At 58.3% G+C, this 24,420-nt stretch overlaps 1 protein-coding gene across 1 annotated transcript; it reads left to right on the forward strand.

Moving 5' to 3' along the window:
* Positions 1-24,420, forward strand: TRIM29 (tripartite motif containing 29). Its single transcript, XM_081799291.1, has 9 exons — positions 1-857; positions 8,915-9,010; positions 9,814-10,047; positions 11,158-11,356; positions 13,959-14,060; positions 16,398-16,490; positions 18,180-18,275; positions 20,976-21,052; positions 23,266-24,420. Exons 1-9 carry the CDS (start codon positions 54-56, stop codon positions 23,326-23,328), a joined length of 1,764 nt encoding a protein of 587 aa, XP_081655417.1. The 5' UTR covers positions 1-53; the 3' UTR covers positions 23,329-24,420.

Genomic DNA, 24,420 nt, shown 5'->3' on the forward strand with positions numbered 1-24,420 from the left:
TCACCCGCCTGCAGCGCCAGCAAGTCCCAAACACGCCAGCCGAGTGACGGGCCATGGAAGCCACAGATGCCTCCAGAAGCAACGGGGCCAGCCCGGAAGCCAGGGATGCCCGCAACCCCCCGGGCCCCAACGGTACCCTGGAGAATGGGGCCAAGGCCGAAGGCCAAGATGCCAAGACCACCAACGGGCACGGCGGGGAGGCGGCCGAGGGCAAGAGCCTGGGCGGCGCCCTGAAGACAGGGGAGGGCAAGAGCTCCCTGTTCTCGGGGAACGAGTGGCGGCGGCCCATCATCCAGTTTGTCGAGTCCGTGGACGACAAGGGCTCCAGCTACTTCAGCATGGACTCTGGGGACGGCAAGAGGTCCCCCTACGCCGGGCTCCAGCTGGGGGCCAGCAGGAAGCCGCCCCTCTCCTTCGCCGAGAAGGGGGAGCTGCGCAAGTCCATCTTCTCGGAGCCCCGAAAGCCCATGGTGTCCATCGTGGAGCCCGGGGAGGCCCGGCGGAACAGCTACCCCCGGGCCGACGGCGGCCTCCTCCTGCGCTCCAAGTCGGGCTCCGAGGAGGTCCTGTGTGACTCCTGCATTGGCAATAAGCAGAAGGCCGTCAAGTCCTGCCTGGTGTGCCAGGCCTCCTTCTGTGAGCCGCACCTCAAGCCCCACCTGGAGGGCGCCGCCTTCCGCGACCACAAGCTGCTCGAGCCCATCCGGGACTTCGAGGCCCGCAAGTGCCCCCTGCACGGCAAGACCATGGAGCTCTTCTGCCAGACGGACCAGACCTGCATCTGCTACCTCTGCATGTTCCAAGAGCACAAGAATCACAGCACGGTGACCGTCGAAGAGGCCAAGGCCGAGAAGGAGGTAACTCGCAGGGGCATCTGCTCCCCTGGGTGCTCCTGGGCTTGGGGCCTTGAGTCTCTGCTGTCCCTGGCTCTTTCCGAATCCATTTGTCGCCCCTCTGGCACCTGCACACTGGGGGCCAGAGGGGGTTTCCCTAATCCTCTAAGGCCTCAGGAGACAGGGGCATTGCCTACATGAGCAAATGGAGGCTCAGGAATGACTGGGGGCTTGATCAAGGTCACAGGATAAGTTCAAATCGGATCAGAGAATCCATCCGGGCTCAAGCCTGGGCTCTGTGCCTGGCTGCAGTGTTTCTTCTTTTTTATTTTTTATTTTAGGGAGAGAGAATTCTTACCACCTGAGCAGGACTGAGCGCTGGGGCAGGGGTCATGGGTGAGGAGGAGGGAATTTGGGGTCCACTTAAATGCTTTTTTTTCCCCCTCTGGCTTTAGACTCTGCATTTGCGGTACAGGGGCTTCTTGCTGCTTATCCGACCCCTGCCGGCCAGTCTCTTGACTTCCCCAACGGCCTCCTCTGTCCCTTTCGCTGGGCTCTGTGTGCTTTGTGTGTGCGGTTGCAGGTGCACGTGCCTGTCGGTGGACGCTGCTTGGGGAGGGCTGCAGTTTGTGGGTGGGTGGGACGTACATATATGTGTCTGTATTGTATATGAAGCGGGTGTTTGGTGCCTGTGTTTGTATATGGGACAGGCAAGTGCATCTGCATGATGGCTGTCTGTGTGACGGTGCCCGGACCTCCCTGGGGAGGAGCAGAAGCTTGTGGAGGCTTGTGAAAGGGCTGCATACGGAGAGAAGGCGTTCTGGGCCAAAGGCTCAGCTGGGGTTGCTGCCCCTTGCCCCACAGATACTGGGCAGCCCCCCACTCCCCTGGTGCTCAATGCGGGGGACGTGGCCTTCCTCAACAGCTTCTCTCTACGCCTCCGATTGGGGCAGCCCGGGACCCCTCCCCGCCCAGGCTTCCTGGCCAAGAGTTAGCTGATCCTTTTTCTGTGCCCCTCACCCACACCCATGGGCAGAGAGAGACGGGTTACAAATGGGAAAAGACGCAAAGATCCTCTTCAGGAGCCTTGTTTGGCCCAGGAAGGTGTTCCCAATTCCCCGGTGAACCCACCCCAGCCTGGCCTCAAGCCTCGGGCTGGGAGACAGTGACAGGGCAGGGCGGTGGAACCCATCCTTCGGGAGCTTCCTTGGGAAACCACAGCAGAACCAAGGGGGCAATCATCTTTATCTGGTGCAACCCAAAAAACTGCAGAGCCTCAGACTGGGTTCTGGGAGAGCCAACCAAGTTCCAGCCCTGGTTTTTGCCTCTAGTTAGCCGTCGGACCACAGACAAGTCCCTTGCATTCTCTCAGTCCTGGTTTCCCTATGTGTGTGAACCCAAGGTGTTGGACTAGATTGGTGGTCTTCAAATTCCCCCACGGAGTCTCAGGATTCTTGGAAATGTCAGGGATGAGGAGGGGGGCAAATTGGTGCCAAGAAGGCGGTGGCCTCAGGTGCCCACTTCCACTTCAACCAATATACACGCTTATTTATCTGTTTTATATGTCGGGTTTGCGTGCAAATTGCATCTGAAACCAGAGTGTCACCTAAAGAATACCCGAGTACCCCTGGAGGGCTGAAGGGTCTTGGGCAGCCCTCTGTGGAGGCGCTGGGAACTTGGAGTTCACCTTCAGGTGCTCAGAGCCACCGTAGGACTCAGAGACAGAGCCCTCGCCCTTGAGGGCTCACAATGTAGGTCAGGAGGCAAAGCTCAGACACACAAACAAGCCCGGGGTTGCATCCGCCCAGTTACACAGAAGCAACTGTAGATCAACATCAAACCATAGCGGGCAGGATGGCAGGCTGGCTGGAGTCCTAGCAATCTCCTCCATCTCCTCCTTCACTTTGCAGACGGGGACACAGGCCCCGGGAGAGGGAGGGACCTGTCCAAGCTAGTAGAGGGTGAGGAAGAAGTCCCCTAATTCTCTTCCAATATTTGAGAGCAACTGAGGGGAAGGGCATTGAGGAGATGGGATTCAGGATATGTGGGCTCTACAGGGGTTTCAGGGGAAAATGTCTGATCAATTGGAGTGACTTAAACACCGGGAGCTTCAGACAGCATGTGTGTGCGTGCGCGCACGTGCATGTGTGTGTGTGTCTGTCTGTCTGCACGCACACCCCAGCGGCATAGGGGTGGTCAAGGAGGGGTGCAGGGTGGCCAGGAGACTGGGCTGGAGTACAGCTGTTTGTCTAGGCTTGGCTCTGCTGGAATGTCAGACGTGGGAGACATTGGTACCGAGCAGGGTTAGTGGGTTGACTGATTGAAATGAATAAGCATGGGTCCCATCGTGTAATGGTTAGCACTCTGGACTCTGAAATGAATAAGCATGTCAATCCTGGCTTCCTTTGGAGGCATCCCCTGTAGACCCAAACATCAGCCCACACACAGTTTTTTGCAAGGAGCCCTGTCCAGAACCTGTTCAGCAGGCCAGCTGGTGAAGGCCCGGGTGAGGTCACCTGAGACTGATCTTGAATGGTTGCACGAGGCTGCAGGTGACAGCCGGGCCATGGGTGCTCATCTCCTGGGTTTCGACTCTGCCTGTAGCCTCTGAGCGGGGGCCATATGGAGCAAAGGCCACTTGATGTGAAAACATGCCCATCCTTCTCTGGTGGATCCAAGATCAGAATGTTCCAATTCCACTCCAAATGTTAGAAGGGATCCTACAGATGTCCACTCCTCTGCCTCTGGACATTCCCCAGGCTGGATTAGGCTGATGAGATTACAGTGTACATATCCATCCTTTTCTGTGTCTCTCTTTTTTTTTTTTTTTTTTAATATTTTATTTATTTATTTGACAGAGAGAGACACAATGAGAGAGGGAACACAAGCAGGGGAGTGGGAGAGGGAGAAGCAGGCTTCCCGCCGAGCAGGGAGCCCGATGAGGGGCTCGATCCCAGGACCCTGGGATCATGACCTGAGCCGAAGGCAGACGCTTAACAACTGAGCCACCCAGGCGCCCCCATCCTTTTCTGTGTCTCATGGCCCATCCTTCTGTCTATCCCAAGCCCTCCTGCTGCATCGGATCAGGAAGGATCCTGTTAGGGGCTGGTGGGGGAGCTCCTGCTCTGGGACAGGGTGGGCGAGAACAGAGAGGGGTGACCTCCATGGATGCTGAGGGGAAGCAGTTTATCTTGGAACCTCTTTAGAGACAGGAGGCAGGGGAGGAAAGAGACATTCCGGTTTTTATGGAGCACTGGCTGTTTACCTGTCACTCCTGACAACATCACCACAGGGTGTGGGCTACTGCATCTATTTTAGAGATGAAGACATAGGCCCAAAGATGCCAAGAGACTTCTCCAGAGTCCCAGCATGGAGTGGCAGGGCCAGGATTCAGACTCTTCTGATGGCAGTTTCCTCTCTACCATTTTACACTTTGTTTTCACAGGATGGCAGGCTATCCTGGGGAGCGTGGGGGCGCGGGGGGGAGCTCATCCTCAGATTGGAATCACCTGGAGAATCAAGACTCAGCTGCCTAGGCCTTTCTCCAGGAGGTTCTCATTCAGGGGGTTGGGGCCTGGAATCTGTATTTTTAAGTCTCCCTTGGTGATGCTGATGTGTAGCCAGGTTGGGAATCAGGTATCTTGTCCAACATCACCAGGAGGAAATCGAGGCGTGGTAAACGTGGGGTGACTTTCTCAAGGGCCCACTGCCAGTCTGGAGACAGCTGGGTGCTACTCTGTCTACCCCGTCTTGCGCGGTCCCTGTCCCGACACCCAAGGAAGCAGAAGGGACTGGGAGCCCCCATCACGCAGACTAGTACTGGGCTATTTGACATCTGGGTGGAAATGGGGAAATCTACCCAGCATTTCAGATTCTTATCCAGATAATTACCGTTTGCCTGAGAATACAAATTTGGCAATTAACTGGCTCATTTGGCAAATATCAGAGCCAACGGCCCATGTGGTTAAATCAAGCCTGAGGAGGATCACAGCCTCATCCCCCCTTCCCTGGGGGCCATGCAGGTAACACCTGTCCAAGTGAGTGCTCAGGGGTGTCTGCAGCAGAAGGCCCATCGGATTGGGGCACCCCCCGCTGCTGTGCCATCACTCTGCTCTCAGAGAAACCTCTGCTCCCCCAAGGCCAGAGGGATTTGCGGGCAGGGTGGCCTCCTCCGTGCCCATCCCAGGCAACAGAACGAGAGGCAACTGGACGAGTGTGGGAGAAAGGAACAAAGGAGGCATTTAGGGACGGGCCTGGGCAGGGTGGAGGGAAGGAACCGGGAGTGGGAGGAATTGAGGAGGGAGGTGTAGATGGGGATGGAGGGGTGGGGGAGCTGAGGTCCCATCAGATATCAGGGGCTTTCGTCAGATGCCAAGGGAGGAGGGAGAGAGAGAGCTGGGGCCTCAGGGGGCGAGAAGGAGGGTGTGGGGAGGAAAAAGGGGTGACGAGGAAAGAGGCAGGATGGCCAAACTGTACCATCTGTGGGGTGGGGGAGCCTAGGCAGGCTTAAGTTAGCAGGCGTGAAGGGGAGGACAATGTCTGGAAGATTCAGAGAAGAGTCTAGAGGCTAAGAGGGCACATAATGAGATCTGATTCCTATTGTTACATTTTGGCCTTAATGGCTTTCTAGCTCTGAAAACTTGGGCAAAGTTCCTAATCTTTTCAGGCCTTAGTTTCTGCATCTGTAAAATGGGGTAACACCACTTGCAGATGAAAGAAGAAAAAGGCTGGTGCTCAATAATACAATTAGTGTCCTTCCTTCTCCTAGTTTTGTGGGGGAACCCACTATCTTGGGGCCTTCCTATGTTATATTCTTTCCCACATCCTGCCTTTTCCAGCTTCAGGCAGCCCTGTTAGCAGGGAAAAGTTGCCAAGAGCCACACAGATGCTGCATATACCCCCAGGGGTCTCACCCCAAAGCCTCCTCCGCAGAGGGGAGCCCTCATCCCAGAGGCAAGAAGGGACCCTTGTAGCCGCACGGAGCTCCCAGTCCAAGGCCCCTTCCCCGGGCCCACTGTGTCCTGCAAGTCTGGTCTTGCAAGGCCCCCTCCCAGCCTGGGTCCGACTTCCCCCGTGCCCCAAAGAAATACGGAGCCGAGTCTCTCCTCCCCCCTGACTGAGTCTTCCGCCCACTGCTGCAGGCAGTGTGTCTCCACTTTCGACCCTGCCCTTGCATGCTTCCAGATCGGCTGCTCCCGCCCTCCCCTCCTGGGTCACTGGCCAACACCTCTGGCCCTCCTCGTCACACCTCAGCCAGCCCTGGTGCCTGCTTCCTTCCTTTTCTTCTGCAGGATGGACCCCCAGTGTCTGACTCCCTCTGCCCTTGGCCTGGGCTCTTCATTGTTCTAACCCCCTTCCTTTGCACTCGCTCTTGGGCCAGTGAATCCGCGCTTGTCGGGTGAGACTTCTCACTTGCAGGCCCCGACCCAGCCTCATGCTCCCATGGCTCCTGGCAGGTAGCCCCGGCACCTCTGCTCACCCCACATGAGTCCTCTGGCCTTAACCTTCTCTGGTCATACCGTTTCCCACGGGCAAGGTCAGCCTACCCTCATTCCCTTCCCCTCCCTCTGCTCTGTTCTCCCCAGTGTCAGTTCTCCACGATGCAGGCCTCTGGGTCCACACTTCTCCCTGTACCCCGACAGCCTACACACTATCCCCGGACCCAATACAGCGGCACCTGCCGTCCTCGCTGCTGAACACCACCGAGGCCTCACCTGATCACACCTGCCCACCCCACCCCCCGCCCGCTCACTTGTGCCCCACTGGCCTGCACCCTCTCTTCCAAGCCCGGCGGGAGGGAGAGCACCCGGCACGGCTCCTAGCCCATGGACCGTGCCCCGCACAGCGTGACGCTGGACCTCTGGCCGGGGCTCTCTCTGTGCCGGGCACTTTCTGAGAGCTTCACCTCCCAACTCCCAGCTCATCCATGGCCTCTGGGGGCAGACCTCTCACTATGTCCACAAAAGATAGAGCCACTGAGGCACAGAGAACTTAAGTCACTTGCAGAGGCCACCTGCTTAGAAGTGGTGGTAACTGGATTCAAATGTTTGGACTCCCAGTCCCAGCTCTGGGTGGGGTCCCTCCTGGCTCACCCGTGCTCATTCATGGGAGGGCTGCCCTCCCCCACCCTCAGCCACAGGCCCTGGGGCATGGGAGTGAATGAACTTTCGTTCTCTGCTTTCCCATCCATCAGACCTTGTTCTGGGGGTGCTGAGGTAGGGCTGAGAGACCCAGGGACCAATGCCCCCTCTCTAGCCGGGTCAGGAGGTGTCAGCTGCAGGGGGGTGGCTTCCGGCTGTCCCCTTCACCTGGGGCCTTGCTGGGAGCTCTCCTGGGATGGGCAAGGTGCCTGGCACAGACCCATTGTCCAGCCGTTTGTCTCTTCTTTATGGCTCAGATCCTTCCAGGCCACTGGATCTGCCACCCGTTGTGTCCTGGCTCTCTGTCCTCTGCTCTCCACCTTCCCGGCACTGTGTCTGTTGGCTCCTGGCTTCTCCCCAGCTTTGTTCCAGAAACTAGGCCAAATCCCACCCTCATCTCCTTTCACTCCTTTCCTCCTGACAGTCATTGTCCATCTCTGGTGATAGCATTTTCCATGGTGCGGGATTTGCTGCCCATTGCTGGTGGGGCAGATGCTACCTGAGAACCTGGAGTCTCCTTGCCTGGAGAGCCCAGGAGTGTGGGCAGAGAGGGGTTGTGGGGTGGGATCAGGGGTTTTCTGTCCGGGACCTCCACAGCTCTTGGTCCGGGCCTTCCCCATCTTCTCCACCTGCTCCCTGACCCTCTGGGCAGCCTTTCCAAGAAAGCCAGGGAAGCTCTCTCCATTCTCAATCCACTTCCCTGGGTGTCTGTGGAGGGACCCTAGTCAGCACCCCGTCGGCCTGATGGAGCCCTCCAGAGGTGTGACATATCTGTACCCCGCTCAGGACTCCTTGCCAACAGAGCTCACATTCCTAGTGGCTTGTGGCTTCCTCATCTTGACTTTTTTTGTGGGTTCCTCAAAGAGATAGCTGGAGAAAGGCGTGGAACTCTGCTCAAAAGGTAGTGGGGAGACTGTGAGCACCCTAAGGCGTTCTTGGATGCCTTAGTCTTCCTGCCTGCGGGGTGGAGATCACCCACCAGTCTTTCTAAGCTGGAAGGTGTTTTGAGATCACTGGCAGGGATCCCAGCAGAACAAAGAGGTGCCTCTTGGCCTGGCTGAATCGGCTTGGCCTTAGCTTCATGCCTCCCCTTCTGTCTCTGTTGTAGCTGCTTTCCAGAGAAGGCATTAACCCAATGGAAGGAAAATATTATCCGTACTTTCCGTATCCATTAGAGCTCACATCCCAAGGCACCTCGTCGGTCCTCTTCCCAACCCCACCCCCAGACCCCAGCAGGCTGCGTCCTCCCCTGAGCGGGGAATCCCTGGAGTCTGTTTGTCTTCTCTCCTCCTCCCTTCACTGCCTCCCCCACCTCACCGACCCCGAAAAGAAGTCCCTGTCTTGCCCAAACTGCGGACTGCACGGCCTTTCCCATAAACAGGTTTACAGCTGTGCCTGTCCAGACGGAATCCCTGCTGGTTGCAGCCTGGGCTCCTGCTTGCAACACAGGCCCCACGTCATGGCAGAGAAATGCTGCACACTGTTCCTGCCATGGGACACTCCCTGGGCTGGACTGGGCTGGGTCCCCTTTCTCCCTGAAGCTTGAAAGAGGTAGAAGCTTCCTCCCCTCCCTGGTGGCCTCAGGTCCATTGAAAGGAATGGGAACCCCATAAATGAACTAACCTTCCTGCTCACTTTGGGTGGGGGGATGTGGCAGAGGTTTAGTCCTTATAAAGACATGGCTGGGACGCCTAGCCCCTGAGGCCCGAGTTTATAGCGACATACATCCAACAGTTTGACTTGTTGCCAGATCCCTGGTGACAGGCTTGGGGCCTGGCATATCCGAGGTCCCAGTGACTGTTTGCAGAATACAGGCTGAAGGGCTGAGTGGTGAGCCCTGCCCAAGTTGGCTCCTTGGCTGGGCCCACTCCCTGATTCTCTGATGCTCCTCCACCTCCCTACCCCCGCCGGACTTCTCTAACCCTGGCTCCTTCTCTGCAGACAGAGCTGTCCCTGCAAAAAGAACAGTTGCAGCTCAAGATCATCGAGATTGAGGATGAAGCTGAGAAGTGGCAGAAGGAGAAGGACCGCATCAAGGTGAGCTGCCCCTGGGGCCATGGTCTTGCTGTATGCTCACCCCGCCTGTCCTACCTGGGAGGGGGCAGGCGTTGCCTCCTGTTCCAGGCCTCAGGCCCCCATTTATACTCCACACTTCTTTCTTCTGGGTTCTCCCACCCCCCTGGCATCCCCACCAATTCCCTTTCTAAGTCCGGGCCAGGCATTCAGGTGGCATCTCGTCCGTCAGCTAAGGCTCAGTTGACACCATCCCAGCAAATAAAGAACCTAGATCAACCCGTCCTCCGGTGTGTCCTCCAGTGTCTACTCCGTCCACCAGACCACCCAGCCACCAAATGCATGACGTTGTCCTTTTACTGATGCTAGTATGGCTGGGTGGATACATGTCTGCCATGGTTTGAGTAATTGCAAACCACTATCTGAAATCACTGACTCTTGACCCTGGCTACATAAACAGCCTGTCAATTCACTTTCTGAACAATGTTTGGTTCTAGTTGAGGTTTCATTGAGCGCCACCTGACTCATGGGGGAATCTTCTGGGTCCATGGAGTTGCCCAAGGTTGGAATGATGGCTCAAGTCAACCCACCCAGGGGAGGAGTCACAGATAGATAAAGACGAGTGGGCTGTGAATGAACCTGGCCATCTCTATTGACATTCAAAGATGCCTTTGAATGAGATCCTTAGCCAAACAGGCTTGCTGGGTTGGGGCAGTAGAAATGTCCTGGTTCTGACTCTGGGCTGGGAACCTAAAGATACACCCCACTTGGGAGGTTTTTAAAATTCCCGAAACCCTCCTTCCTCTCTCCTCTCACTCTGGACCCAGAGCTTCACCACCAGTGAGAAGTCTCTCCTGGAGCAAAACTTCCAGGATCTGGTGCGGGACCTGGAGAAGCAAAAGGAGGAAGTGAGGGCTACACTGGAACAGCGGGAGCAGGATGCCGTGGACCAAATAAAGGTGATCGTGGATGCTCTGGACGAGAGGGCCAAGGTGCTGCATGAGGACAAGCAGACCAGGGAGCAGATGCAAAGCATCAGTGACTCGGTGCTGTTTCTGCAGGTACAAAGCAACTCCTCTACCATTCGATCCCTCAATCCTTACACCCACATTCCCAGAACCTTCATCCATCCATCCATCCATCCTTCCTTCCTTCCAAGCTCCATTCCATCTGCCCACTTAATTTTTCCACCCGAGCCATTTCCCTACCTACCCCAAAGATGGCACGCAAATATCACCTTGTACCAACTTCAGTTGATATGTACTAACAGTGCTCCAGGCTCAGTAGGAAAGAGTTGTGGGGTTGATTAGTGAGGTCTGCTTTGGGTATGGGGCGTGGCATAGAAGTGCTGCCTATGTGTTATCCTTGACCTTATCTGTCTGTCTATTCATCCACTCATCCTTCCAATTGCTAGAGTGTTTCGGGTACCACTGCATGCCCAGGACTCTGGTAGGTGCTGTGTAGAATAGAGAAGTATAAGACACGGTTTTTGCCCCCAAGGAGCTGCAATCCAGCTGCGAAGATAAGACCTGTACAATTAGAGAGCAATATAGAAGAGTATGTAATTAAATGATAAAGCGTGTGGTTCAGGAGATAAGTGCCCATGGAAGCTCTGGGAAGGGCAAGCATGCTGGAGTAATCTAACACAGCTTTGTGGAGAAGGTGGAATTTGAACTGGGTCTTGAAGGCCCATAAAGGTTTCAGAAAGAGGAGGGACCCTCCGGCGAGGGGAGAAGGGAGGTGAGAAGCACAAAGTGCAGAGGCAGGCTTAGAGGGTAGTTTGACTGACCCAGAACATTCTAGAAATACCTTGCATCTCCTCAGTGCTTTCACTCCCAAAGATGTCACAGCTTGTGTTGCTCTCAGAAACCCCTGTGAGGTAGGATGACGTGTCCAGTTGAAGAGGTGGGAACCGTGGAGTCATAGATCTGACTACTGGCACCATCAGGGATGTTAGCATCTAGTGGAGTTTGGTCAAACCCTTTCATTTTACAGAAGGAGAAAGGTATGAGGTGAGGACAAGTGGAGCTACTTCATAGCCGAGCTGTGTCTAGAACCCACAAGGCTCCCAGCGTTGAGCCTTCCAGCTGGACTGAGAGCTCCCTGCAAAGAAGTGTCCCCGTAGCTACTAAAGACCTAGAAAGTTAATGGCTTCTTTCCTTCCTTGGTAGGAATTTGGTGCATTGATGAGCAATTACTCCCTCCCCCCACCCCTGCCTACCTACCATGTTCTGCTGGAGGGGGAGGGCCTGGGACAGTCACTTGGCAACTTCAAGGATGACCTGCTCAATGTGTGCATGCGCCATGTTGAGAAGATGTGCAAGGCGGAACTGAGCCGTAACTTCATCGAGAGGAACCACATGGAGAACGGTAGGTGTCCTCCGTGGGCCTGCCCCACGGCCATGGGCACTTTCCTCCCAGGCCGATCCCTGCTGCCTGGGCTGGCATCTAGCCAGCCGGCCTCTCATTGTCCCAAACCGCCCGTCCTACGCAAGGTGTTGGGACTAGGATTCAGGGATTGTAACCCTCCGTTGAACCGGCTGCCAAGGTTATGTGGTGTTACGAGGGCCCCCAAGGGCAGCAAGCATCTGGGCATTAGCTGCGCAAATGTCTCCTCTCTGTGGGTCATCCATCAAACCCAGGGATTGATTTCGTTCAGAGCTACATCTGATTATGGGGCCCAGCCCAGCAGCTGTGTGGATGCTGCCACTTGTAAGGGCCAGGTGCTAACCTGGTGACTTTGCAGACTCCAGTAGACGTGACCTAGAACTGCATCACGCTGGGAAGGAGACCTGACCTGTCACCATGGCCGCGCTGAGTGGTGTTGAACCCGGAGGCTGGACCTGGCCTCACGGGCTGGGCTGGGGACAATGGGACACATGTGTCTCAGTGATTCACCCGCTCCCCTGAAGACAGTTTCTCTTCCGAGTCACGCTGTCCCATCCCCCACTGAGGCCAATTGAATCACCTCATTGAAAGCCTCTTCATCTGAGAAACTAATCCATTAAGTCTTTTCTCAGCAGCCCAGCGCAGTCCCTTCAGGGCCTGAAGCCGGAGCACTTTCCCCCAAGGCCCCACCCGGTGGCCGAGGCCCAGCACAGGGCTTTAAGGACACTTCTGGCCCCAAACACCCAAAAGGGAGCGGTCCCTGTGTTTTGTCTCCAGGCGGAGCATGGGATTCTTTGGGGATGACAAGGGGATAATAGTGTGCCGATGTGCCGGGGCTTAGGGGGGCATCCATATATCCTGGTGATGGTGACATCACACAGTGTCCCTGTGAAATGTGAGGGACATTCAGTCACACCTGAGGATCCCTGAGCCACTGCAGCAAGACAATCATTAGGCTTCCAGCGGCTTTCGGATCCGGAAATCCTCCTTCTGACGACAATTATGATGGCATCAGCCGTGGTGGCCGACAGTGACCGAGGACTCCCAGTGCGCCGGCTCTGTGTGAGCGCTTTACTTACCGTGGCTCACGTTCCCTGCAGGATGCACCGCATTTCACAGATGAGAAGCCTGAGGCTCAGAGAAGTAGCTTTTCAAAGGGCACGCAGCTGAGCAGGGGATGTAGTTAGGATTCACGCTCTGCTCCTCGGCCTCCCGTGTCTTCCCATCCGGGAAGTTGCTGTGGCTGGTGGCCGAGCGGAGCGGCTGGGGAGTGTGAGGATCACGGTCCCTGGGGTACAAACCCAGGGGTGGAGCCCCTCCGCTGAGGTCTGCCCAGACGGAGGAGGGTGGCCCTGACTGGGCCAGGGTGGCCTGTGAGCCTTGCGGGGACCTCTGCCTGCCGCCCATGCACTGTGCCATTTCTAGGTCATAACTGTGTTGACCATGGCCTCTGAGCAGCTGTGGCCCTGGGCCCTGTGCAAAGTGTGCAGGGAGGCGCTGCGAGGAGTAGGGTGGGTGCTGATCATGTCAGTAGCCTTGCACCTGGGCCTGGGGCCCCGGGCCTCCATGTTGGTCTGTTGGGAGTGTGTCTGGCTATAGGGCGGGGCGGGGGGGATGGGAGGCCAGAGAGTCAGACCTCCTCTCCTCCTGGATGCCAGCCTACCCATCAGACCAGGGACTCAGTCCTAACCCCAAAGGCCCAGGGACTGACCACCATCATCCTGAGCTTGTGGGGCAGGCAGGGGTGGGGAGCACTGTGGGAAGGGCCGGGCCAACACCTGGGAGGACACGTGTTTGTCGTGGAGTGCCCTCCTGTGTGTCAGATCCCTGCTAGGTACAGGTGGTGGAGATGAAGGATGAGGGCCCGAGCCACTCATTCCTTCTCTTGCCCGGGGGAGAGGGAGAGGGAAGGGCAGAGGGAATGTGGAAGATGGGGAAGGAATGGGGTGCGGGGCAGCTGGGGGAAGGCAAGCGTGGCACCACCGATTTGTCTGGGTTTGAGGGTATACTGGTGGCTGGGGAGTGGAGTGGGGAGAGTCAGGGCCCCTCCACACAGCTCACTCCCCTCTGCGCGCCTCTGCTCAGCTGGCTGGATCCCTGGCCACGGAGGCCGACGCTAGGACCTCATTCCATGCCCGTGGGCTGCTGACAGTGGCTGGGACAAAGTGAGGACATAGGGATGAGGGCTCACACCCCAACTCTGCCCTTATTGGCCATGTGACATTGGGCAAATAACTTCACTTACCTCCTGAGCCTCAGTTTCCTGGTCTGACGCGTGAGGATCTCCAACAAATAAGAAATGGATGTCGGTGGCACCTTGTAAACTGCGAAGTGCTGTGCCTACGGTCTTACTCATGGGGGTCAGCCCAAGGAAGTAGATGGCTCCCTGCAGACCCTCTCTCACGTCCTAGCAGCTCAGGAGCAGAGGGGATGCTGGGCAGGGTGTGGTCTTCTCTGAGTTTGGAGAACCTCGCCTCTGCCTGGGACAGAGGGGCTGTGGGCTGACTCAGCAGAGCCCAGGGTGCCCCCAAGGGCCCGCTTCTGCCCACCTGCCCCTCTGATGACCGGCCTCTGTCTCTCCCAGGGGCTGACCACCGCTATATGAGCACCTACACTAACAGCTACTCGAGCGAGTGGAGCACACCTGATACCATGAAGAGATACTCCATGTACCTCACGCCCAAGGGTAAGAGAGAGCAGCCTGCCCCTCGGGGCCATGGGCCCGGAGACTCAGCCGGGTTCCGCCGTGCCAGAGTGACCGGCACTGGGCTTGCCCGCGGAAGTCCGGGCGCATACCTGCTGTCCTGGTGGAAGCAAAAACAGTCCCCTCTTCCTCCCTCAGAAGCATCCGGGTTAGAGATAAATTACCGGCACCAGCCCCTCCGGGCTTCCCTCCCCTCCAGTCCCTGCCTCCAGTCTGAACACGTCCTTCCCTTTCCTTCCAGAGGGTCTTCTGGCTGCTATTTTCTCCAGCAACCATCTGCCGGGCCTGAGCTGTGTTCTGCTCCTGCTTGCGTTGTTGTAGTCCTGGGGGAGGGCCGTTCTGCTCCTCAAGGACAGGGAGACAGCCAGCTGGTCTACCTTTCCTCACCTCTCCCTCCCGGCATGCCGCCTGGTCCTTAGCCCTCCCTCTCTGGATCCTGGATGGTCCCGGCCTGTGCCAGCCTGGGTGGAGTATAGACCAGAGCCTGCCTGTCCTCGGCCTGGGGAAACCTATTGCATCTTTTTGCACCAGCAACAAACAACGACAATGACCGTTACATAAGGGGGAGGGGGGGTGAGCCAGGTGTGTCAGCCCTCAGATAGAGGGTGTGTGTGTGCGCGCGTGATGAAGTGGTCTTCAGAAGAGGGGGGGTGTGGGGAAAAGCAAGAAAGGAGACAGGGAGATGTGGGGAAGGGGCTGGGGACGGGGGAGCGCCCAGGCCTGAGCGCTGATTCATACACCTCAGACACACACACACACCATGGGAAGGGCGTAGGGGATTTAGAGATGAGCTCAGCGGGAGGAACCTCTGTTGCTCCACCCAATTTGAAAACAACACCTGGGCCCTGGCAGAGGCCTGGCGAGGCACCTGGGCAGCCGAGTCCCCCCTGCCCCACATTCTTGGCGTGGGCCAGGCCAGCCAGCCTGGCCCCTTCCCTTCCCAGGGCACTGTCCTTGGAGCCCAGTCCTTGAGCCGGTGAGCGGCATTAACCAGCCTCCCCAGTGTCCCTTGCCCTGGTCGGTCCTTCTGAGGACCCCGATGTGCATTGATCCCCTCAGCTGGTCCCTGCTTGGTTCCCCCAGCTCCGTAGGGGACTGAGGGGGGTGTGGGTTCCACTGCAGTTCGTGGGGAGAGGAACAGAGCAGCAACAGGGGACAGAGGGAGGAACACCTGCCAAGATATTGTCAAGGACCTGGGGACCTTGGGCCTGAGAGGAGAGAAATTCAGCTCAGATGCTAGGAAGTCTTTCAGCTTGTCACTGAGTCAGGAGGTGATATTTGTAGGTGGAAGAAACAGGTTCATCCGGTGTCCCTGCCCTTGCACTGAGGACAGGAGGAAGGAGGAAATCTGCCCTCTGGGAGCTCCCAGGCTCAGGGTAGAGGCAAGGGAAGGGCCAGGGAGAGTCAGCAAGGGGATTGGGAGACAAGGCCACCCAAGGGCCACTGGCATGAGTCTGGGGGCTCTGGGGCAGTAAGCTCAGGCAGTAAGACTTCCCAGTGGAGGCTGGTTTCCAGGTCCCTGAAAGACGGGCAGTGTGCTCAGTAAAGAGGCATGACCGTGATGGACAGAGGCCACCCAGGTGAGAGGACCCACAGGTGCAGAGGCTTACAGAAGGACCAGCAGGTGCTTGGCCAGGCAGGCCAGATCCGGGAGCGGGGTGTTCGTTAGGTGGGAGGGGAGGAGCTGATCGAAGGACCCGGACACATGTGGGGAGCATGCCTTCTTCATCTGTAAAGTGGGAGTATGGAGCCCACTCTGCCAGCCTCTCAAGATTATTCTGAGAACCCAAATTCGGAGGCTCCTGAGCAATGTGAGGTCTTGTTCCTGGAGGGGGAGCACCTGGGAGATGTTTGTGGCCACTGGTTCATCATCACTGGCGAGCCCTTACCTGGCCAAGGGCCCAACACCTGTGCCCCCCACAGCTGCCATGATCCTCCTTTGTCACAGGCACCCCATCTCCCAGCCTCTGGGGTCTCCGTCACACAGAGACTGGCTCAGGAGGGAGGTGTCGGCTTCTCCAGCCTTGGTGATCCTCAAAGCCGCCCAAGTAGGGTGACCATACGTCCCTGTCTATGTAGGAGGCTCCAGGTGCTCCTGCTTACTTCCTAATGGTCTTCCTTTCACTCTTAAGTGTCCTGATCAGGAGGGAAAATTAAGCAGCTGCCTAATCTAGACCCAGAGGAGCTGTCTTAGTGGTGGAACCCCGGGTCCTGGGACAGGCAGTGGGAGCTGTCTGGGGACAAGGAGTCCCCCATAACCCCCTCAAGTCAGAAGCCACGGGCCTGCCTTGAAGCTGACTCAGCTCATCTGCTTCACAGGTGGGGCCAGGACAGCCTACCAGCCGGGGTCCCCCAGCCGCCTCTCCAAGGAGACCAACCAGAAGAACTTCAACAATCTCTATGGCACCAAAGGTGAGAGAGTGGCTCAGCACAAGGAGGGGCAGGGCCTGTGGGGGGTGGGCCAGGGGCCGGGGGGCTGGACTCCCCAATGTGAGGGGAATGTGGAGAGGTGGGATGGGCTTAGGGGCCCAGAGACAGGCAGGGAGGAGTCCTACTGAGCTCAAAGTGTGTGTGGGTGTGTGCACGTGTGTGTGTGTGTGTGTCTGTGTGTGTGATGGTGTGTGACATCATCAGTTAGGCTGTGGGGAGGCAGCCTGGAAATCCCTGAGTCCATAGGATCTTCTTCTCCCTGAACAGTGAGTCAGGGAAACCGGAAGTGGGGGTTATGTGTAGAAGCTTCCTTTAGCAAGTGTCGTGACCCAAGGACCTGCAGAGGACCTGGGCCCTTTGCTGATGGATGCACGTCTGTGTTGAGAAATCATGATGGTTAAGACAGACTAAAGTTACTGTAAGCGGGATGGATGGCAGGACACAAAGCAGGGCCGTCCCTGGAGATCCAGGACATATTGCTGCCGTGCCAGGTGAGGGACACGTCCTTAAGACCCAGAACAGGTGATTGAGGGGTGGAGCCGTGGCTTCCTCAGGGAGAGCTCCCGAGCACAGACATCCCTCTGCCCAGTGTGGCGAGGGCACCCTGTGCCAAGTGTAGGGCCATGCGCTCGAAGAGCCCAGGGTTTTGGAGGCTCTGGGGTGCCTGCCAGACATGTGCTGGGAGGGTGGGCCTGGGGCAGCTCCACCAGACATGGCCCCGGGAGGTCTCAGGTGGGGAGTGGGGGGCTTCTTCAGTGAGGACACGGGCCCTGAGAGATCTGGAGGGTCAGGGGCACCTGTAGACAGGGCAATGGCCAGGCCTTTGTGTCAGGGTTGGATGCCCATGGTTACTCCCACATGCACGGTAGGCTGCGCACTCCAGGAGAGCAGAAGCTGGGTTTCTCTGGCTCATTACTGCAATCCCAGGGCCCAGAAGGAGGGGCTCAGGGAACATGAGTCAAAAGAGAGGAGGGGTGGACAAACGAGTGAATGAAAGGGTGGGCCTCTGGCCCCTTGGAGCTCTGGGTGGATGGGCTCGTTAGGGGCCCACTGGGATGTGGCAGGGGTTCACAGTGGGGCGGGCAGACACCCCCAGCCGCCTCTGACTCCTGAGCCCCAATGTCAGGCCCCTGCCCTCCTGCAGGCGGCTGTGGGAGAGGACCACCAACCAGGACTGGGCCCTCTGCCACGGAGTGAGCTGACTGGGGACAGTCCCAGTGCTCCGGGCTGCTGAGAGGGTGGGCCTGGGGCAGGTGCATCATCTGTGGGGGGCTCTGAAGCCCCCAGACTTGAGTGCCCTCATGGTGCAAGAGAGAGCCTGGGGTGTTGGCGGGAGCTCAGAGGCAGCCCGGATGGAAGGTGGGGTGTCGGAGGGGAGCTGAGGGAGGTGAAGCCAGGAAGTGGAGGTGGTGGTGAGGGGGGCAGGCAGGCAGCAGCCCCCGAAATCGGCTGTGTGCTGGTTAAGGACTAGGTACCTGAGTCTGAGCACAGTGGGCCTTCAGGGGCGTCAGGGACTGGCGGACACTTGGTGGTTTAGGACAACTTTGATGGTGGGAAGGATTGGCAGGAAGCGTGCCGAGGGGCTGGGCAGATTCACAGAAATGGTCTCGTCCTGCCCGCCACCCCCATGCCAGGCTGCGCGGGTCTGATGCGCCTTGCTGTGCCCCCCAGGTAACTACAGCTCCAGGGTCTGGGAATACTCCTCCACCATTCAGAACTCTGATGAGGGGCCTGCAGTCCAAGGCAGCTCCTCCTTCTCCCTGAAAGGTGAGCTCTCCCCGCCCGCCCTGCCTTTCCTGTCCCTCTCCAAGCTCTGCTCTAGCCTCCGCTCCCTCCCTCACCAGCCACCCACCCTGGAGGGGACAGACCCCGGCCTGAGAGCCAGGGAGCTGCCTCCTCCATCCGAGTCTCAGCTGTCAGGGGACCCTGGGCCCAGGGCTTGTTTCAGCGAATGCTGGTCCCTAACAATGAGCTGCATTGTCAGGGAGGTGGGGACGCCACACCCCACCCCTGCCCCTGACATCCCCAGCGGGCTTCCATCAGGCCTGAGTCCTCCTGCTGCAGAAAGTTTAGCTTTGTTCAGCCAGTGCCGGCCGGCCTCCGTTGACTCTAGAACACTGTGGCCACGTAGCAGCCTGCCACATCCTGCAGAGCCAGAGTCCTGTCAGGCCCTTTTCCAGAAAGGCAGGACTAGACTAGATCTCTAAAGCCTCCCGAGTCTGACTCAGCTCCCCAGACCAGGCTGAGTTGGCCAGGCCCCTCCTGTCTCTTCTGAAAGGCCCTAGGGGCAGCTCTGTGGGCTGTGGTGTAAGCCAGTCTGTCTTCTGACGCCCCAGACATCTGGCCTGGATGCAAGGATACCAGGCTGGCTGGGGTCAGGGAGAGGGAAGAGAGAGGGCAGGGCAGGCAGGCCCCCAAGCAGTGGCCTTCGAAGGTGACTTTATCATTCAGTTGTCCCTTCCAGGCTGGAATCCCAGCCTATCCCCAGGGCAGGGATTCTTGGAAGGACCAGCTCACCTTGCTCACCTTAGAAGGTGAATATGACTGGAGGGACCCAGCCTGCAAGACCCCTGGGGATGTCCTCTCCCCAAGCCAGGCCTGGGAAACTCTGGCACGTGCCTTGACCTGTCTGGCTCCCAGCAGTCCCTCCCTGCTCTCTGGTCAAGCCTAGATCAAAGGCTACAGGTCAGGGAAGACGGTCACCCCCGGTGTGATTTGGAGCTTTCACGCTCCAGAGTATCTCCCCATCGGCTTGCAGCGCCCCCCCGCCCCCCGCCCCGCAAAGACCTTGCCCTAGGAGAGCCCCTCCTCAAATACACCGAGCCCCGCCCGTGAGGCTGGCCCCCGCCTGTTCCTACTCCAGCAGTCTGGAGGGAGGCTCCCGCATCTCAGCACCCCAGGTTGAGGTGTGACTGCTGCTGGCCCCTCCTGGGACCAGGCTGTGCTGTTAATCCCTCTCTCTCTCCCAGCAGGCACTGGGAAAGCCCCCTATCAGTTCACCACCTTGGGACAGGCCACCACAGAGTTTTCCAAACCACTGGACGGCAGTGGGCGGTTTAAAAATAATCCTGGTACCTGCCTGTCTTCCCTCCCCTTCTCTCTCCCACAGCAGGGCAGATGGGACATCCTCTGGGGCTCTCTGCCACTTCTAGCGTGTCCTGGTCCTCCTCCCCAGAGTTGCTGGAAGAGGGATGCATCCCCCCCACCCCTAGCTCACCCTTCCACTGGACTTCTGTCTGCTGCACAAGGCTGGTCTTCTGGACCACCCCCTGCCCCCATCCCCATCCTCACCTCTCCTGCGTGGCTGGCGTGGGTTTTTCTTTCTGGGAACTGCGAATTGAGATCTGAATTCCTCCTCTCTCCACCTCCCACTCAGGACCCATGGAACCCTCTTTCCAAGGCTGCCCCCCCACCCCCAATGCAGGGAGAGACCCGGGTTCTCTGCTCCGTCTCCACCCTCTTGCTAAATGCAAATGGTGGGAAGGGTCAGCCTGGCTGGCTCATCCTCCCTTAGAGCAGCCGGAACGGGGCTCTGGGCTGCCCCAGCCAAGGACAGACCCTATTTATTTCTTGAGCTTCTCCTGTCGGGGTCATAGTCTGTTCCTTCCCAGGCCCCGAGGCCTGTCCCTGCAGGCCCATGGCTGAGACCAGGAGTGCTTTCCACAGTTCTGTGGCCCAGAGCTCCTTACAGATCCCACTGGGCTGAGGGGGAGCAGGGCAGGTGGGAGGACCAGGCCCAGATAGCACCCACGTGCTCCAGGCCCCGTGGGCTTGCGGTCTTAACCGTGGACCTGAGCCACATGGCAAGTGACTGACTGTCCCTGGCCCCAGCCTCCTGCTCCTAGAACGGGCGAGAGGCCCTGGAACCGGGCAGGAGGAACATGAGGATGGGCTTCAGCATCCAGCAAAACCTGGGTTCGCATCCTGAGTGCCGCTTCCTGGAGGTGCAGCTCAGGGCAAACTTCTCCCAGAAACGGGGTGAGGGTTAACGAGAAGACCTGTGCGAAGGTCTGCACGGTGGGGAGGGAGGAGCCCTGGCCGTGCGGCATAGTCCGTCGGAAAGGGCGCCTCCTGGTGGAGACCCTGGCCAGTTGTGCTCATGGGAAGGGGCGGGGTCCGTGGTCTGAACCTTCAGGGCTCATGGGGGGACATCCTTGCGGAATAATGTGATCCTGATCCGGACCTGGATTTGGAGGCAACACTCCCCTGCCACCTGGCCCAGCCCACCTGGCCTTTTCCTCCGCCCTCTGTTTGCCTGGGTGCCTCCTCCCTTTGGCCAGCCTCCCCAGGATTTCCCCCGGTGCCCACCCCCCAGCTGCTGCACATCTCTTCAGGGGTCGCTGCCCTTGGTAGTGGGCTGGTTGGAGCTTGGTGGTCACTTTGGAGATGGTACCCATGCTGCTGTGTTCCCCGGAGGCCCCAGCAGCCAGCCCTGCTTCCTCCGACTTGTGCCTCCTGTCTCTGCAGGCTATCCTTCCCTCATCAGGAGCCAGAGCCCCAAGGCCCAGCCCCAGACTTGGAAATCTGGCAAGCAGACTTTGCTGGTGAGTGAGGGGCTGCCAGGACAGCCTGTCTGGGCATAGGCATGTCCCGAATGGGCACTGAACGGGGCTTCCCGGGGGGCAGCTGGTCATCAATCACCCAGGGGAGGTGGGGGGAGGATGTGACCTCTCCGGGCCATCGGACAGAGGGAGGGGGCAGCAGGGCCTGAATTCCTGCATTCAGTGAAAGGTAGCAGAGACCCAGGGCTAACAGGCAGTGGATCTGGGTAAGCATGCCCTTTCTGGGCCTCAGTTTTCTAATCTGTAAAGTGGGCAGCCCTGATTCTTTAATTTGGCAAATGGTTGCTGGGTGTCTGTACTTGCTGAATGGGGACTTTGTCCCCATCAGCTCTGCGAGTGTGAAATGCTCAGTCCAGGGGACAGACATCCTAATGATGGGTCCCACCTTCCTGGGGCCATTCCCCAGCTCTGACAGCACAGAGGCCATTGGGGTGATAACGTGGTGAGGCAGAAGCTATAAAGTCAGGAATAGAGATATTTAGGGGCTCAATGGCTAATGTCCCTGAACTGGGAATTGAAGAACCACACAAGAGGGGAGCGTGGCCTTGGGGTCTGGCCAGCTCAGGGGATCCTAGGTGAGTCAGATTCCCTCTCTGAGACTCTGTTTCTGCAGTTTTGTAATGCAGTACTGAGATACGGTGGTCCCTGATGCCCCTCCGACCTGACCCCCACCCAGGACCTCAGTGAGCAGGGCCTTCCTTCACAGGCTATGACTCCACTGCCCTGAAAGCTTCTCTCCTGGGGCCGAGGCAGACAGACAGCTGCCGGGGGATATGGGTGGCAGCAGGGGCTTGGCCGGGGACAGGGGCTAGGGTCCCCAGTTCCCTGCCGTCTTTGCATTTGGAGGTCAGAGCATGGGGAGGTGATTTGCTCCGGGCCACGGCGACTGGGGCTGGTTTAATTGGAGAGAATCTTTAATTTGCTGGTGATGGGAGCTAAGTGATTGCGTGTGTAATTTGGAGCTGGACCCAGGGGCGTTGCAAGAGCAGGACTGCAAAAAGCAGATATGGGGAGGAAAAAAAGAGGTGTTTTGCTCCTGGACTCAGTCCTTGCCCTCCCTACCACACACTCTTCCACCTCCCAGGGCCTGGGTCTCAGCAGAGAAAGCTCATTACCGTCTTGAGACACTTGCTTGGCAGGGCAGGGTTCCCATGTCTGTGGCTAGCATGCAGCGCCGGAAGAATGGATGCAGGTGCTCGCGTGGGAGGGAGGTTGTCCTGGGAGTCAGGATGCCTGGGGTCTGGCCCTCACCATTGTACCCACTTGCTGTGGGGCCTCCTGTGAGCCTTTCTTCCTCTGCTGCAGTTCTCACAACTGTAACAGGAGTCGGGGGCCTGGATGATTCTATAGCCCATCCAGCTCTGACGTGCTATGACCCTGAACCAGGGAGCTGACTGGGAGCAGAGCAGAGCTGGGAAGGTTGTTGCCGGCTCTGTGCTGAGCCCGCTTCCTGAATGAGGAGCCAGGATGAGAGAGGCGAAGGGGCTGGGCTTGGGGACCCCACCTCCGTGTTGGGCTGGGCAGTTATTTGCCTTCTCTGCACCCTCTCTGTCAGAGGAATCATGCGGAGAGCCCAGAAGCAAATGCCTGATGCCCTTGAGACTCAAGGAGCAATCTGGAGACATGGGTGGGGTTGTGGGGGTCGGGGGGTCGTGGGGGAGCCGTGGAGCTGGACTGCCGGGGCTTGAATCCCAGCTCCCCTACTCACCAGCTGGGTGGCCTCGGGCAAGTTTCTTAGCCTCTCTGTGCCTTGATTTGTTCATCTATAAAATGGACATGATAATAGGAACCCACTTAATTGGGCGGCTGTAAAAACCCCACGAGTCCTTCCATACAGGGCACACGTAACAGCACAGCGCAGTTCTGGAGAGGTGAAAATGATGTGCGAAAGGGAGCTGGTGGTGCTGGGGCGGGGACGGGGGCTCCTAGGCCACGGAGAGAAGGTTGGATGAGGGGCTGAGGTTCATGCTCATCAGCCGGCTGGCGGGAATGAACTCTGAGTGGGATATGAACCCGGAGACTCTGATAATATTGGGTAGATAGAGCCTGCGGGTTGGGCCACAGGCCCCTAGAACCATGGGTTCAGAGGACTGCTGCTTCCCCGGGGGGACGTGAGGCTAGGGTGGGTCTGGCTGGTCGGCTCTGCTGCCATCTGCCCTCCCTAACTACTCTTGTTTCCCTCCCCTCCCCGACAGTCTCACTACCGGCCCTTCTATGTCAACAAAGGCAATGGGATGGGGTCCAACGAGGCCCCGTGAGTTCCAGACAGGCAGCACACCGAGGCCCTGGCACCCCTGCCCTCCCCGGCTGATCCTGCTGCTCTCGCTACTGTGCTCATCTGCGTGGAAGGGGGACCCCCTCCTCCTTCCCCCCGTCAGCCAGGCCCCATCCAGGCCCCTCTCCAGCTTTGGGACTTCTAATGGTCACCATCTCTCCTGTGCTCAGAGACCAGCCATCGCAGGGGTGGGAGATAGGTTGGCTTCTCTCCCCTAATCCACCACCCTCCTCTTGGGTGGGATTGCTGGGGCCCACGTGGTGGCAGCCTGCCTCTCCCACCCATGCCCCTGCTGTCATGAGGCCTGTTGGCCGTTTCTCTCCAAGGCTTCTTCCCCGTGATGTGGTCAGTAGGTGCTTGGCCAGGATAGTTGCCCGTCTCTCATCCACGTGGGCCCAACTTCTCCTTCCCACCAGCCCGGCCCCATCAGGAGGCCGAGCCTGCAGCCCTGGGCCGCCGTGGAGGGGAAGCTCTCAGGGTCTCAGCATCATCCCCACCTTGCCGGGCGTCACCGTAACCGTGCGGAGTCCCGAGGTCCCTGGGGATGGGCTCTCCTGGCTGCAAGGATGGTCTTAGCCAAAATAGGTCCCTCTTCTACCTGCTGAGATAAGCAATTCCCTCAACATGATATAATCCATCCATGAACATAGTTCCTGGCCCAGCCGCCCAAGGGACATGCCATTTTCCTCTGGAATCCTGGTTGTCCTGCTGTTCTGTGTCCTCCCTGGCGACGGCAAGTGAGCAGGCCGGGGACGGTGTGTCTCGGCTGGTCACTTGCAATTTCCAGGTAACTGCTGCTGTTATTTCTAAGGGTAGCTTACCCACCGCCGCCCACCCTCATCCACTGCCCCCATCCGTCTTCCTCCTCCCTCTGACTACCTTCCATGTCGCACGCTGTCATGGGGCGCAGGGCCTGGAGAGGGACCAAAGTAGGAGCAGCAAGGTGGGGCCCTTCCTCCTCTCACCATCCCTCCCAAGGGCCCTGGGGGCAAGGAGGCGGGGGCCAGCTGGCCAGGGGGAGAAGGGGGGCATTCAGCTTGGGCTTTCCCCTCTGGAATAAACCATTGATCATGGA

Source organism: Leptonychotes weddellii, chromosome 11 (genome assembly GCF_054177405.1).
Source record: "Leptonychotes weddellii isolate Sample4059 chromosome 11, ASM5417740v2, whole genome shotgun sequence".
In the NCBI taxonomy this organism is placed as follows: domain Eukaryota; kingdom Metazoa; phylum Chordata; class Mammalia; order Carnivora; family Phocidae; genus Leptonychotes; species Leptonychotes weddellii.